The sequence below is a fragment of the Mixophyes fleayi genome, chromosome 3 (assembly GCF_038048845.1).
Source record: "Mixophyes fleayi isolate aMixFle1 chromosome 3, aMixFle1.hap1, whole genome shotgun sequence".
Lineage (NCBI taxonomy): Eukaryota > Metazoa > Chordata > Amphibia > Anura > Limnodynastidae > Mixophyes > Mixophyes fleayi.
This window is the reverse complement of record NC_134404.1, coordinates 151546674-151563304: the sequence shown is the minus strand read 5'-3', so window position 1 is coordinate 151563304 and position 16631 is coordinate 151546674. Positions and strand designations below refer to the sequence as shown.

The 16631-nt window shown below is 37.9% G+C and overlaps 1 protein-coding gene across 3 annotated transcripts in view; it reads right to left on the bottom strand.

The window, feature by feature from the left end:
• The window catches only part of ADGRB3 (adhesion G protein-coupled receptor B3), a 716821-nt gene that overhangs the window by 311727 nt on the left and 388463 nt on the right, over positions 1–16631 (bottom strand). For all 3 annotated transcript variants that reach the window (XM_075202577.1, XM_075202578.1, XM_075202579.1), the window contains 3 exons: positions 13399–13593; positions 7049–7117; positions 1190–1298 (listed from right to left, as the gene is read on the bottom strand). In XM_075202577.1, coding sequence (XP_075058678.1) covers positions 1190–1298; positions 7049–7117; positions 13399–13593 — 373 coding nt within the window. The remainder of the gene's footprint in view (positions 1–1189; positions 1299–7048; positions 7118–13398; positions 13594–16631) is intronic.

The following is a 16631-nucleotide window of genomic DNA, read 5'->3' as shown; positions in this document are numbered from 1 at the left end:
ATTGGCTCTATTCTAACCAGGACACTCTTTATGTGTTGTTAATGACCCTGTAGTGTGAATGTGTTTATGTGATAGAGAGATAAACTGAAAGCTCCAATGGGGCAGATACTGCTGTGAATGATTACAAGCTTTCTCTGCACCTCTATGAGGTGCAAGCAAAAATCAGCAATGATTTAGTAGTGTAACATCCTGCTGAGCCTCATCACATAACACTCCGATGGGACTTTGCACACAACTGAACTTCCACCATAGAATACAACTGTGTGGCCCATAATCTCTTAAAACTTCCATTTATAGCTCAGGACCTCACAGATTCTTTTCTTCACAGGATTACTTTGGCTAAGGGATATATTTATTTCATAGATCTTTGGTGAAACTTTACAGACAAAGTCACCTAGTTTATTAATTCATGTATGTGAAGAAAGCAAGGGTTATGATGAGCACATTCCTGTCACATTGCTCTGGCTGAGTCACCGGAACTTAGTCACCGGGTTAGTCATGTTTCCTTGCTTGAAAGAAAGAAAGTTTCACAAGCATACCACAGTGCTAGAAATGAGGTTTACAGTACATTTTACTATTGTCTAATTATATACTGTATACCTGGGGGAAAAAGACCCTTGGTTGCTAAGTACATTTCAGAATCTCATAGTTTATTGCCAGAAATGGAATATAGAGCACCTTAATCCATGTGGTTTTTCAATGATTTTCTTTAGGTAGAGTCACTTATTTTAAGTGTTAAAATTACTGACAGCTATCATAATCTCCGTTTGTATCTTTCATACAACAATAATGTTTAATTTATCTTTGTGACAATATAAAACCACAAGACAAAAATGAGTCACTTTAGATGAATACAATATTGCTATTGAAGGTGTCAGCTTGTAAAGCATCTCAGGGTCATCTTAAAGTTCTCAGCTATGGTAGAACTGTATGTATAAAGCTTATTCCTCTAAGGATTAGTACTTGAGACTAAATAGTTAATAATAATTAGTGTAGGTCTCAAAGTTAATAAAATACCTAAGTTGCTTGCGACCTCACTCACAAGTTAAGCATTCTTGTTATGATATCACAAAATTGTAATATGACAACTGTCATCTAAGTGCCACACACAGTCTCATTTTAACCAACCTCCAAATAGTTTTTATAAACAGACAATGAAATTATTAAATAAAAAAAATCTGATTCTTACCTACATTTCCTGTTGTGAGATAGGAATTCTGGAAATCCATCATTCCCATTCCGACAATGTGTATAAAATCTTCAATGATCTGCATCAGCTCCACCGAGCCTGGATAAATCTAAAATTAAAGTTTAGAGCAGCAATAGCAGAGAAAAGGTTACATAAGCCAGACATTTTCTGCCACTGAATGTTCAGCAGCATGTGTGACATTCCAATATTAAATCAAGGTATATGCAAATAAAGACGTAAAAGTGGTCATCCAAGTGATGTACTGTCAATATACTTTATTTAGCAGACATTTACAGTATGCGCCTTATTCTCCTTTGTTTAAATATTAATTGTGTTATTACAAAAGCAGCTGCAATGTTGCAGTTTTGTCGGAAATTGGATGCTGCCATACATCCGATCCTTATATAAACCATAATTGCTGGTTTGTTGTATCTGCAATTAATCTGAAAAGGATGTGCTAGCCACTACAGCTGCACATCATAGAATGTACTCCATTTTTTCCTGAAGGCAAGCTAACACTTCTATAGCAGAGAAAAGTCTACACAGCAAATACTAAGATGATAAACACACATTACTGTAAGAACACTTGTATCTTTCAGGACAGAATCTCACAAATCTAAAAGAAGAGACTGTACACTGCTACTGACAGGCTTCTTTTCCTTTCTCTAATGCTGCAAAATAATTGTATTGGGATCAACAAAGCACCCATTTCCTCTGCACTACACATACTTGTTTCCATGACAACGCAGGATGCCTTGAAGCTGACTCATACACTTAGACAACAGCTTTATACCTTTGTTATGGTATGTTTACTGATTAGCCTGCCACACTCTTTTCTTGTGTTTAAACCTATTGCTTTCTAATGGAGCAGTCACGGTCATGTGTAACATTTTAAACCAACAAAAAAACAAAATCCCCAAAATCCAAACATTTTAGCTTATGGTAATTTTATTAACTTCAGTAGCTCAGTTTTATCGAGCCATGAATCACATTGACATATTTATAGATTTTTATAACACACAACACCCTTTAAGAGATGTAATGGGGCTAATACGGATTAAGAAATATTTCAAACACACTATGCAAATCTTCTGTGAAACAGCTGCTTAATGTCCACCTGACAATTAATAGTCTTTAATGCAGCAAACAAAAAAGTAATTTGTGAAGATGGTAGGGGTAATTATCTAGTGCATAAAAAGATTATTATAAAATTGATATTCCCATCTATGCATGACATCATTCCACCCTAATGCACATTGCAACAGAAGTCTCTGCATAAAACAGTCTGCAAAATAACTTTGTTTTCATACAACTTTTGGTATACTGTAGTTATGGAATAAGTGACAATATATGATTAATATTGTTCTGCCTCTTTATATGGACCTGAAACAGTTCAAGTAGGCATCAGAGCACCCCTTCATATAAATATGACGCCTACAATGGTGGAGCTTTGACATCCACTTGGCCTGTTTGAAAGAGGAGAGGGGCGAGTATGGGACTTTTATAACCTTTGAACCAGGGTGGATTCGGAGAACTGTGCAACTATGGTAAAATTAATTGAACTTAACTCAAAAAAAACATTTTCCGTTTTGGAATGGTTTACCCTGTAACATTTACTTTAGCTGCTTTCTTTTAAAAATGCCAATTTTTTTTTAAAACACTGTTTTTTTGGCACCTGTGGCCAGACCGTTTTCTTCTGAAAAAGTAAAACATATGGTTATACTATAAATACGACACAGTAGCGTTCAGTTTATGTCACGCCTAGTTTTTACATCACTGAGATCCCTCAGAGTCATTGCTGGAATAACCGCTGCAGGGCTTTATGAGCTATAGTCCAGGGGCCTCGAGCAGCTGGGGGGCCCTAAGAAAGATCTGCCGGCAGCGTTATATATATAAGAGGAGGGCACGTGAGACTGTGATCTCACGTGACCTGACCACACTAAGCAGTGCAGGGCGCGCCATGCCCGCACTGACAGCAAGAAGAAAGAGGTGCCGCTGGAGCCTGCAGCGACGAGCCGGATAGGAAGGAGACAGCAAGTAGGTAAGTAAAATATATTCCAGCGCTCCCTATTATACCCCAGTATCTATGGATTAATGTACCTTATGTATGTTCAACAATTTGTAGGAGTGCAATAGTTTGAAAACAAATGGTGGTTTATTAAGGTTAAAATGCTAACTGGTTAAAATTGTAACAACCATTTATTATTTACCTATGATAAAACCAGTTAGCATACCTTAATAAACCACCATTTGTTTTCAAACTATTGCATTCCTACAAATTGTTGAACATAAATAAGGTACATTAATCCAAAGATATCTTTTTTGCTTAATGAAAATACAGAGAAGGTATATTAAAATAACATTTGTCAAGCAACGTATGCCCAATCCAATATTACTGGGGGCTCCCAGTAATGTCGGATTGGGCATACATCGCTTGACTAATGGGGGCCTCACAATACCGCTAGCCCAGGGGTCTACAGTGTCTTAATCCTGCCCTGCTCAGAGTCAGGGCCGGATTAACCCTAGGGCTAACTGGCTACTTGAAAGTGCTCAGCAGCATTATTGATCGGTCAGGGGCGCCCCCGGTGCGATCAATGCTGCTGAGCACTTTCACTGCGGTCCTTCCCCAGCGCGTTGTAGTCTCCTTACTGAGGAGATCTCGTGAGTCTCACTCTCACGAGATCTCCTCAGTAAAGAGCGTACAGCGCGCCTGGGAAGGACTGCAATGCCAGGAGAAGGAGGTAAGTGCCTTGGGGGCAGCACGGCTCACCGGGAAGGGGGTGGCTCAGATACCAGGGTGGGGCCTCACTGGGGAATGGAGGTCCCCTTAGCCCAGGGGCCTCCATTCCCTTATTCCGGCCCTGCTCAGAGTTCAAAAAATCAAAACATATGAATTATTTTGCAGTTACACAAACGTATTACGGGCATTTCCCTCTGTATTTTGATAACTAGAAGGGAGGTTCATTTTAATAAACATAGGCAATGCAACACGGTGATAAAGTACTTTCACAAGTGGGATACTAAGTACCCATTCAGTATACCATTTCTATTTTTTGTTAATAATGTTTTAAATTGCGTTGGAGTAAATTTACTGTTAATGCATTTGATTTTGATTTACTGTTATTACATTTGTTTGTTTTTTCATTCAGTATAACAAACTAAAGTCTGTTAAGTGTAACTAAACTTGTGTGATCTCCAGTCTAACCTTCAAGGCTAAATAAATCAGCTGCACAACTAAAAGTGTGTACAATAACTTCCCAGTGTTAGAACAGCATTAGTGTCTCCACGCATTTCAACATCAGTGGTATTGTTCACCTTACTGACTTCAAGCCTTAACCTCAGTGGTTCAAGAGCAACCTTGATAAATTCAGTACAGAGGAAAGAACTGGTGAAAAAAAATGTAGTTCAGCCACTGACTCCGGTACAAGCATTGAAAAGCTGGACACATGAACACAAAATATTGCGCAATTTTAAAACAAAACTTACTTGGCCTGAGCCATTAAAGAGAGCAAAGCATAAAAATGAGTAACTGCATGTGGGCAAAACCATGTTGCATTGGAGGGGGAGGTAAATTTAAAATGTGGGGACAGATTTATAGTTGAGGTAGGGCATGTCCTAGATCATCTTTAAATTTCACTGTAAAACAAAAGCTATCAAGTATATGTGTGCTACATGAAAACAGAGCCAGTATTTAACTTATGTGCAAAATAATAAACTAATTCCCACCCCTTGCATTGTAACATGGTTTGTCCAGGACCATACTTACTCTTTTTTTGCTTTGCTCTCCTTAATGACTCAGGCCCAGTAAGTTTTGTTTTAAAATTGTGCAATATTTTGTATTTACATGTCCAGTTTTTCAATCATTGTACTGGAGTCAGTGGCTGAAGTACTGCTGAAGCAGTCCTTATGACTATGCTATGGGGACTGGCAGTGAGGAGGCCTTTCTACACTGGACAGGGAGGGGGGGCTGCTGCTTTCAGTTACAGACCATGTGGCCTTCCAATTGAATGTTACACTCCTTGCTGGAGTGTTCCCAATGATGTAAAAAAAATGGATGTGCCATAAACATAGCATTGATGCACTTTATTTCTAATACCACTTACTAAATAGTGTAGAGGTTGTACAGTGTTCTATAGGTGCAGTATTATGGTGCTAATGGTAATATATGCCATATTTATGTAACATTTGTGTGGCACAATGTGTTGTATTTTTAAAAAATACGGTAATTTTGGAAAAACACATGTTATTTCCTCAGCCGTGCCAATGGTGCCTGTTTTTTATGTAGCACACAAATACTGGACAGCATTATATTTAAACTGTGATTTAGAACTGAGCTAGTATGTGCCCTGCTTCCAATTCTAAATCTGTCTCACATTTAAATTTGCCCTCACTGCAGTGGTTTTGCCAATGTGAAGAATTGCACCTTCTAGCTGTATTTCTAGCTAAATGAGGTCCAGTATGTCATACCATAATGTATAGGTTTACACTGGTTGGAAAAGCACAAATATCTTTAGAATCTCAGTTATTGCACAGGCTGGATATACATATGGCTATCTGGATTGTAAGATGGAGTGACTTACAGCAAAGGGACAGGAGAGCACCCACAGAAATTATTGGTTGTTATAGACTAGCTATGAACAAAGGAACACCTATATACAATTGAAAACCTTCACCTTTTTACTGCATTATATTCAGAGGCAGGGTGGTAAGAATTACATGTGGGTACTTTTCTTCAGGTCTGTTTCTACATTTCCATCAGGGCCAGCCAATCACTCTGTTCATCAATCATTGTGTATCAGTACAGCCAAGATCCCTCTCCAGTCTCTCCGGTGTCCATTGAAGCGGTAAGTAGTATATTTTGAGTCTGCATTGTGTTACCACCAAAGATCTGCGGTCTGCATTGCATCACCACAACATGTCCGTGAGTCTGTATTATTAAGCCACCAAAGGCTTGGAATGGCATTGTACAGTGGCCACCATACAAGGGTCAGAGCTGTATAGTGGTCACTAGAGTGCACTGTGTTTTGTATAGTGGTCACTAGAGATTTCAGAGTAGAATTGTATATCTGTAACTAAGATGATTTCTGTCTTTCTGTATTGTTTATCTGTCGGTTGAATGCTCTTTACATTGTATATTAATCACTTGAATTTTCCCTGAGTTGTGTATTGATACCAAAGATAATATCTGTATAGTATATCAGTCACTAGAATGCTCACTGTATTGCATATAGGTCACGAACATGCTTTCTATATTGTATATTTATTACTTAGATATTCTCTGTATTGTATGGTGGTGACTAGAATGCTCACTGTATTGAATAATGATCACTAGAATGCTGTCTGTATTTCATAAAAGTCATTAAATGTTCTCTGAAGTGTACCAAAGTCAATACTTTCATAAGTTTCATAAAGGTAAGTAGAGTAAGCTCTGCATTGAATATTGGTCAGATGGTGTTGTGGTGGCTGACTCCTTAAAATTACATTAACTGTGTAAACCCATGCCCATATTGGACAAACCAGGATTATGGCCATACTTATTCCTTACCGTGGTGTACTGCTAGAAAAGCCTATACGAGTTACCACCATTATTACAATTTTCTGCCTTGTCTTATTATGCTCCTTCAAGCCCACTATAAGCATATATGGTATTCCGTCAAAAAACCCTCTAATTATTTCTATTCAGTTGAAAGCATTAAGCTTACCATCATTGCATCGGTCAAATTAAACTAGATTTGTATTCAAATTAATTCAAATTGTTGCCAGTTTCTCATTTCACCTGTAACTCTCATCCACTGTAAAATAACTGAAGATTAAAGATTAAATAATTTAAGTCTATTAGATAAGCATAGTTTCTTTTACCTGCTGTGCATCTTCCCACTTGTCTTTATTTTCTTCATCCAGGAGGTTACTAACTATTTGAAAGAAGTTCTGTAAGAAAAAAAAATATATCTAATTATGCAAACAGATCATTTTTATACATAATGAGTCATTAAGGCAAGAAAAGCAAAAGAAAGGAGTAAATTGCTCTTGGACAAACCATATTACAATGGAAGGGGTGCAAAAATTAGTTGATTATTTTGCATGCAAGGAAAATACTGGCTTCTTTGTCATGTAGCACACAAATAGCTTTATATTTACACTTAAATGTAAAGTTGAACTAGGCTATGCCTTACCCCACCTATAAATCTGTCCCCATATTTTAAATTTACCTCCCCCTCCAATCTAACATGATTATTCCAAGATGGAAATTTATTTTGCTTTGCTTTGTTTGCCTTAATGAAATCAGGCCCAATATATTTTATTTAAAGATAAAAGCAATATATTATATAAGGTTATTAAAATGCTCCATAGGGAATGGTGGCAATTCATACACACATTAAGAGGCTTATACAGAGTTGGACGTATTTTTGTCTAAAATGCGGTTGTAGAATATGTTATGCAAAAAGGCGCATTTACATATTTATTTTGAGTTGCACATATCGTACAGGTTTTTTTTTTGTACCCCCTGCCTAATTACAAAAGCAAAAAAAGAACCAGGCCCCAGCCTATGCTGGTTGTGGCAATTGTGGATGACGAACGCCGTTGGTGGCCCTCTATAAAAGCTGCAAAAAGCTCAATACTATGACAGCATAGGCTGGGCACACTGTAACAGAGAAACTCTGGTCCAGATGAGGCTGAATTCCCTTATAGAATCAGGCCTGCAAATGAAATGCCCGCCTAAGGACAAAAAATAGCCCCATGCTAAAAGCATTGGGGCTCCTCCCAACACTCCTGTGTGTGTTGGAGTAATAATGTGTTAAAGCAAGCCCTATCAGCTTGGGTATTCTGCCGTCTGTACATCTATTAGTGTCAGCATACTGGTCCAGGGGGATACCAGACCATGTTAGCACTTCTAGTCCTTTAAGTGTCAGTAAACTCTGACAGACATTGGTATGTTAGCACTTGTAGTTCTACAACCGCCCGCATACCCAAGCAGTTTATTGCTGACATGGCTTTCTGGGACCAGTAGTGTCACATAAAAAATTATTGTATCTAACTTTATCACCCTATCACTCCAACACCCACTGGTGGTGCGAGAAGATCCAGTGCTTTCAGTACAAGATTTTTTTTTTCCTAGGAGGGAGGCAAAAAATTTTGTGTGGCCAATTTCTCTAGGAAATTTAGCCCCATGCTGAATCGGCTGGGTCTATGTCCCACTATGACATAGGCACCCTACACTGTGGGTTTCTCTGTTATAACGTGACCAGCTCAGTGTGTCACAGTCTGGTGCTGGTTGCAGCTTTTGCAAGAGGGCCCCAAAATGCTCATATCCCCCTAAGTGTGACAACAAGCCCAGGCTATGAGCGCTGGTCCTTATATCATTTTAGGGGCTGCACACCATTATTTTAATTCTACACTAAAGCATTAGTCATCATCATCATCAATTTGATGACAATAACTGGCATTTTTAGTTTATAGCTCCATCAGGAAATGCTTTAAACATGTCATCAGGTGTAGATGCATTTAGTATACTATGATGAGTCACATGTATCTTACAATATGTGCAGCTCACAGGTAACAATTTTGAGGTACGCATTTTACATGTACGTTTGGGACACGTGTCCAACTCTAAATCTATCAAAAACATAAAAATATCTTAACAACAGTTATGTTTAGCTATTCACAAAGTCAGATAAGTGATTCCTACATTAATGCTTTGAAGACACTAAGGGTCACTGAGGAAAGGAATGACATACCTCAATGTACTTTTCTCCAGTAAGAGATTGCATAGTAGACCCCTTGCTTCCTTTAGCAGAACAGATCTCATGAGCTTGCACCACAAATATGTCTGTACTATACACCTATGTCTCTATGGCTCATTACCATCCTTTATAACATTAACAGGCAACCGGATACACCTCAGGGCTGCATGATGTAGCTCTCTAACCTTCAAAAAGGCCACATGTTACCAATTAAAGCTAGAGAAACCTATCGGTAATAACATATGAACAGGTATTTTAGACAAGTGTTACAAGCAACAACAAAAACAAATCTGACAATAAATCAGGAAGATGCTGAGGGCCACAGGTAGAGGCTCGGAGGACCGCCTGTTGCCCATCACTGCTTTACCCAACTAGCCTACCAGTATGTTATTTACTTGGGGAGGAAAATGGAGCACCTGAAGGAAACACACACATGTACACAAGAAGAATGAACATACAACACCATGGTTGGAAATGAGCATAAGACGCCATGTAGACGTACCATACACATATGTCTCTAAGGCTCATGATCTTCCATTATATAGTACCAACATAGTTTTCAGCATTATGCAATCAAATAGTGTTCTTTTCATGCAAAACAGTTCCTGCCAGAGCAGAACTCACAACCTAAAGGCCATATAATAGTCACAAACACTGGGGCCAATTTAGTTAGAACCAAATTAACCTACCAGTATGTTTTTTAACTAGGGGTGGATAATGCAGCACCTGGAGATAGCACAGGAAGAATGCACATACAACACCCTGCTTGGAAATGAACGTAAGGCTCCAGTATTGCCAGGCAACAATAAAAATCACTGTGCCACTGTGCCAGACTCTTCCATTATTACAAGTACTTTTCCAAATTGCCATTGCTTAACTACTAATTTGGCTCTCAGGAGAAGTGACAAATGGACTGTGTGTCATTCATCATGGGTCTTTACTGTTAGACTTTTGCTTTTATTTATAGTGTTGCCATGTGTGCACATTTAAATGCAAAACAAATGTATGTACCTTGAGCTGCACATAGGGAGCTAAGAAGGTGAACTTACAGAGGGTCAAAAGTGCTTTTGCTTCACAGGCTCATATAACGTACCTACCTGGAAGAGTTCATGGCCTGTCCTGCTATGACCAGATAAATTCAGGGAGAACAAGCAAAGCTGCCATATTCGTACACACAGAGGTGCAAACAACAAAGGCAGTTACATAGTACATTAAGTCTTGCAATTGGTTCTACAATGTATTTGCATGATAAAAACACTATAGTGGTTACACCTGAGACCAGGGCTTGTGGGAGTTCAGGCCTATTGTTTGCAAATTTAACAAGCTGATTATAGAGTATAATAACGATTATTCAAAAGGAACACAGATTTTTTCAGCCTTCCTTGGATAGATTTACACTGCATAATCAATATTTTAAGAGCTGTGCTTTTTTTTAACACAAATTTGTATAGTAGAGAACAAATATAGAAAAATCTGCTTATTTATTTTGGCATACTTGGCACACAAAAGTAAGCACTCTATGGATATAGATTAATTTGGAATGTGACCACAATATGTAGGAGAAGTAGATGTTGACATTTGGCCCATGCAATAAATGACAATAGACTAACGGATGGGTACATCATATAGCAGCTAAGATAATACAACCTGAAGTGTACTGCCATGGAATGGAAATTCAGTATATTGTGTCTAATGACATAACAATGTTTTAACTCATGTAGGTTACATGAGCTTGAATGTTCATATAATGTGTATGTATTTATTCAACTCTATAGCACAATAGATTGCTTTCTCAGTATTCCCTTCAGAAGGACATTGTTTTCCGAAACCGAATGCAATCTTTTGTTTCATCATGCATTTAGATTACTATTCCCTCGATATCTCTTTTAACATTTTTGTTATATGTGAAATACTGAAAATTTCAAAGAACCACAAAGCATCTGTTGCAAACTGACTAAGATGTTCTTAAAGGTCTCACAGCAGCTGTTGATTAAGAAGCAACATTGCGTAACATTCAAATGAGTACATGTAGATCAGGCTTAGATACTGTAGTGTAGAGGTAAAATTGTTGTTCTCTAGGGCACATATTTATGGTTTGTATTCACTTGAGATCATTGCCACTGCCATGGCAGTGAGACATGGCTACAAACGAAAGTCCTTTTGGCAGCTATCATTTGACCTTCAAAAATTAATATGCATGATTACTGTATATTGTGCCAGTACACTGTGTGTGTATATATGTAAATATATATATATATATATATATATATATATATATATATATATATATCAGATGTGCAAATCTGCACTATTGCTACCAGGTGTACTCATTGGCTGGAAACTAATAAATACTTTTTCTTTTAACTGTATGTAGAATGGTTGATTCCAGTGATACTAACCAAAGAGACAATACTTCTTACCAGTCAGTAGAATACATGTCAAATACTGTTTAGTGAATGATGATAATAGTAAAAATTACAGACCATGCATTTTTTCAAACGTATTTCATAAGTTTGAACCATTAAAATGCTTACTTTTTTGCTGTTTTTAAAAAAAAAAAAAAGTTTTATATCTTCTGTCTACACTGCACCCACCCCAATATGTAATTTCCAGCAATGTTTGCTTGCAATGACACATTCTAGCATTAAGTATACTCCACATGAGATCATCAAGGAGGAGAAAGGATATTTCTGCTACATTGAGCACAATAACAGTGCCTGTATGAGATGCATTTGTTAAGCTACTGGGCCTGATTCATTAAGGAACTTGGGCAAGAAATTGAGTAAGTTTTCTTACTTAAGTTTTCTGGACAAAACCATGTTGCAATGCGAGGCGTGCAAATTAGTTTATTCTTTTGCACATAAGGAAAATACTGGCTGTTTTTTCATGTAGCACACAAATATAAACTTTACATTTCAGTGTATAAATAAGCTATCAAATATTTGTGTACCACCTGAAAAAAAAAGCCAGCAAGTAAGAAAACTTACTCAAATTCTTGCCCAAGTTCCTTAATAAATCAGGCCCACTATGTTCAAAACAGGTCTGATATATTGGTCAATTTCCTTCTATAATTGAATAAGCAGGGCCTAATATATTTTAATACATCAAATTCCTATAATCAGAAAAAGACTTTATTATGCAACAAGATAGATTGAATACAGGAAGTTGCCCTGCCTCTAAACTGCCCCATTGTAAGAAGTACAGTGAATATTTCAGATGGCTTCCTAAACTGTCTGTCTCCTAAATTAAAATTAGCAGCACTCAGGTTATTAGTGGTTAGTCCTTTCTGATGATCAAAGCTGTGTATAATAAGGTGGGATTATTTTAATTTGTACCAAAAGGATGAATGTATATGCAAAAATTCTTCAAAGGTACACATAGGTACCAGTTAATGACTCATCTTCATTAGAGGCATCTTCATTGATGGAAGGACAGAAAATAACACAATGTGTCCAGGGCTCTTCCCCATTTTTCAGGTATGAGGTAAATGTACATGATTGGCAATGCTAATTCCACCCCAATTTTTTTTTAACTACCATATTCTCTGTGGGGCTTCACAGCAGAGATGCCTTGATGCCATACCAGGGACCAAGGACTCTGCAATTCACTCTTACCAGTGCAACATTGTTTTGTATGGTCAAATGTAACCTACACTGCGTTAGTTTCTAAAACAGTCACTGATTGTGCAGAGCTGCAGTTCGGCACAATCTGTGTCTTTGTTAAGCTGGGTACACACTACAGAATTTTCGTCTAACTTTTTATGCCGAACGATTTTACATCCGATCAATGGTCCGATCGCTCAGTCCATGGACTGCATGCGCACTAGCCTTGTTTTAGACAATAAAGGGTAGAGCGGCCGTCCTGCTAGCGACTTTTTACAGCTATGTTGTCATGAGCAATGATTGCAATTTCGTACTCACTGTCTTGGATCGGTCGGAAACTTATACACACTACACAACAGAAAGGAAATTGGAAAGAAAATATTAAATGGTACGACCAACCAAATGAGGCGACAATCGTCCATTTGGGCAGACTTTCGACCATCGTGTCACTACACACACTGACACGACTTTCGAACGAGCGGTCGTATGTCCAGCTGGTTGAGTCGATTATTGGACAAAAACCCTGTAGTGTGTACCCAGCTTTAGCAACTAACACTGTGCTATAAGTACTTTCCTTTCTGATGATTATCAGAGGTGGGATGTACACAAATTATCATAAGGGGACTCCCACAGTTCTGCTAGTTGGGCACAAAGGGCACAGACATTGTAGAAATAGCATTTACTCGTTTTTTGCTCATTTAAATTGTTGGGAAGTACGAAGTATATAAAATTAAAACATATATACAGAATATGTTAATTAGTCAATTAAAACTTAGTGGCATCTTAACTTTCACTTTATGGAGGAGAAAGCACAAGCAAATATGTTGTGTTTTTTTAAGTCAGACATGATTGCTCAATATCTTACCTGAACGCCATCAGATGCGGGGATATAGCTTGCTCTTTTGAAAGTGTCTGTGACATTTCTGAGGATTTCCACTGAGATCAGAAGATCCCCTGCATAAAAATGCCTCCTCTGAGTTAAATCAAGCAGTGTTTTGGTCACCTGAGACATTCCTTCCCCTGCCAGCATTCTTTGTCCCTTGGCAAGATGTTCTTTAATCTGTATCAATCAAATAGATAGCATAAATTTTTGATTTGGTTTCTCAAAAGTATACATTTTAAAACTAATAAATAGCATGCAGTAATGGGAATATTATCCGATGATCTTAATTCTGCAAAAGTTAAAAGAATTTGTTCTTTTTGTAAGCCATTATATTTAATAATACTTTGTTTCTCTAGATTCAGCAGTTTACACAATTTAATCCTTTGCTAAAAAAAAGGGTTGTGTTGGGATGGGCTACTCTGCTACCCTGCTGTCACTGAGAACTCCTACTGGCGCCATTTGGCCAAACTAGCTACTCAATGACTGTGAGACTTAAGTGCACACCAATCGTTTCTTAGTTATAGGAAGGTAATTGATGCCACCACAAGGTTCCTTCTTCATCACTTTGAACTGCTTACACTTCTCGTGCGATGTTTAGCTGCTGCAGCACCTCTTTGCTATTTGCTTTGATTGACTCGTTCCTGACCATTTACTAAGGAACAGGACTTCTGGGTAGCTGGCAGAGCGCTGACGTAGGACGCTGTGCAGAATACAGGACAGGGAATTAACTAAAGTGTGTACTTTAATCATTTGGACATTGAAACACAGCAGGGACAGAATTTAACTGCAGGAAGTTTGGAGCCAGATTCTGGGGGCGCAGCCCAAAATTATAGCAGCCAGATTTTACCGAGAACTGTTGCTGTGTATTGACACGTGGGTTTCTCATTGGAGTCCATCCATTGCTACAGATAAAGCATCATCAACTGCTGCTCTCGGACTCCAGATTCAGGACCAGATGAGCAGCAGTCTGACTTACCCCTGATCCCCACATTCTACTGAGCACTTTCTGATTAAACATTTTTTTCCCCATATATTTATAATAAATAGTAAAAACAGTTACTCCATGCTGTGGGAGCCTCAATGATAGTAATAAGTGAAAGCATTATACAAGCTATAAGTACATGTATTTAGTCTGCTGTGTATTATTTTAATAATAATTTGTGATGTTCTATATATAGAATGCAGATAAGTGCCCTACAATCCTCATCGAAGACATAAAAGCTTCCTAATGATTGCACCAGCATCAAAGGGCACCTGTCACTTTCTAATTCAGTAGTTCCACAAAACATTTGCATAATGTAAAAATGATCTGGCTTCAAACTACAAACTTTAAAAAAAATATACATAAGTCAATAACTTTTAAGCTGTATGTATTAAAAAAAGTATTTTGTCATAGGTTGCTTCCAGATCAAACAGAGATGACAGCTTGCCTTTCTCTATAGTAGACCGCTATTGACACATATAGATGTGCTCCATCCGATGAAATGAGAGCACCATTGATGTCATATACAAAGTAGATGTTTAGATCTTGAGTTATAATATTTAACACTAGATTTTCAAGACCTTGATGAAGCACTCATGAGAAAACTGTTGCGGCCTTGTGCTGATTTTGTTGTAGAATCCATATTGTCATGTTCACTTTTTAACAATTTTTTCCGTAACTGGTATTTATTATTAATTAGCAATGGCCTTGTCTCGTGCTAGATGCGTGTGCCTGAAAGTCTTGTCCTGAACAGCTCAAATGTACAATTCACCAGAGTGATTAAGTTGTTTCATTTACTCATGGCATGAATGCCAACACTATTTTCAATTTAAAAAACAATGTTTTCTGTTTAAATGACACATGAGCTTTTTTCCCTCGAGGTCTCTTGGAGTATAGCCTTTCCTACTGAAGGAGACTACATTATAGCTGTGGTAGATTACCCAGGAGAATGTAAAGAAGGCAAGAGGAACAAGTGTGGTGCTCCAGGAAGTGACAGAAAGAATGAGAGTAAGATGGAGAATAGGACAAAGATAGAAACATAAAAAAATATAATAATAATTTGAGATGCTGTTTGTGGCCATCCAGCCAGAAAAATTTGATAGAATTTTTTATTGAACACCTCCAGCAATAATATATAATAAACAAAAAAGAGAAGAACTAGGACTCATCAGCAATCTGATAGTGGTACAAAGACATATTCGGGACCATGGGGCTGATGCAGAGCTGGTTACAAAATGGGAGTAATATTCTCTAAAAAGATGAGCACAGAAACCAAGCATATTTCTGCCCATATGCAGAGCCATACACATCTCCAGATGTATCCACCCCCGCATAAGCAGCATGTGCACCTGGTTTACAACAAGTGTTCCTCATAACTAGGGGTGTGCACCGGGCACTTTTAGTGTTTTGTGTTTTGTGTTTTGGGTTCTGATTAGCTTGAGGTTTTGGGTTCTGATTTGTTTTGCCAAAACACCTGACGAAAGGTTTTGGTTCTGATTTAGGGTTTTGGGTTCTGATTTATTTTTAAAAAAGCATAAAAAGGTTTAAAATCAAGTTTTTTGTTTATTTTTCACTCCTACGCTATTATTAACCTCAATAACATTCAATAACAATCATTTCCACTAATTTCCAGTCTATTCGGAACACCTCACACCTCACAATATTGATTTTAGGTACAATATTTGATTTTTTGGTACAGCAGCAACAGTGAACGTATTTTGAAATAGCAGTACCTATTTTTGGGTACAGCAGCAACAGTGAATGTAGTTTAATATCTGATACGCAGGGCTGCCATCAGAAATCGTGGGGCCCAGTACAAACGAAACAGGCATGGGCCCCTCCAGCACAACAACCTCCCCAACACCCCCCCTTCCCGAAGCCAAATACCCCCCCCCCCAGCGCTAACCCACTGCACCCTCCCAACCACTGTCCCAGCTTATGTATTGGGAGGCAGATGTAAATGTGGCCGAACTACACTGAACTGCATTATCATCAATTACTGATGCAAATCTACATTAATTACTAAGAGCAGCATATTTGAACTTTGTGTGTTCTGAATTGCTATTGGAAGTGGGATTTATTTTGGACTGTGGGACTGAATCACAGATATAAACTTATTGTTATATTGGATTTGCCATATATACCTGTGAAATTGAATTACTTGAACTACATCTCAATTATAGATTTGTGATTGTGCATCAAGTAGTGTGGAGAGGAATATTATTTAATCTAA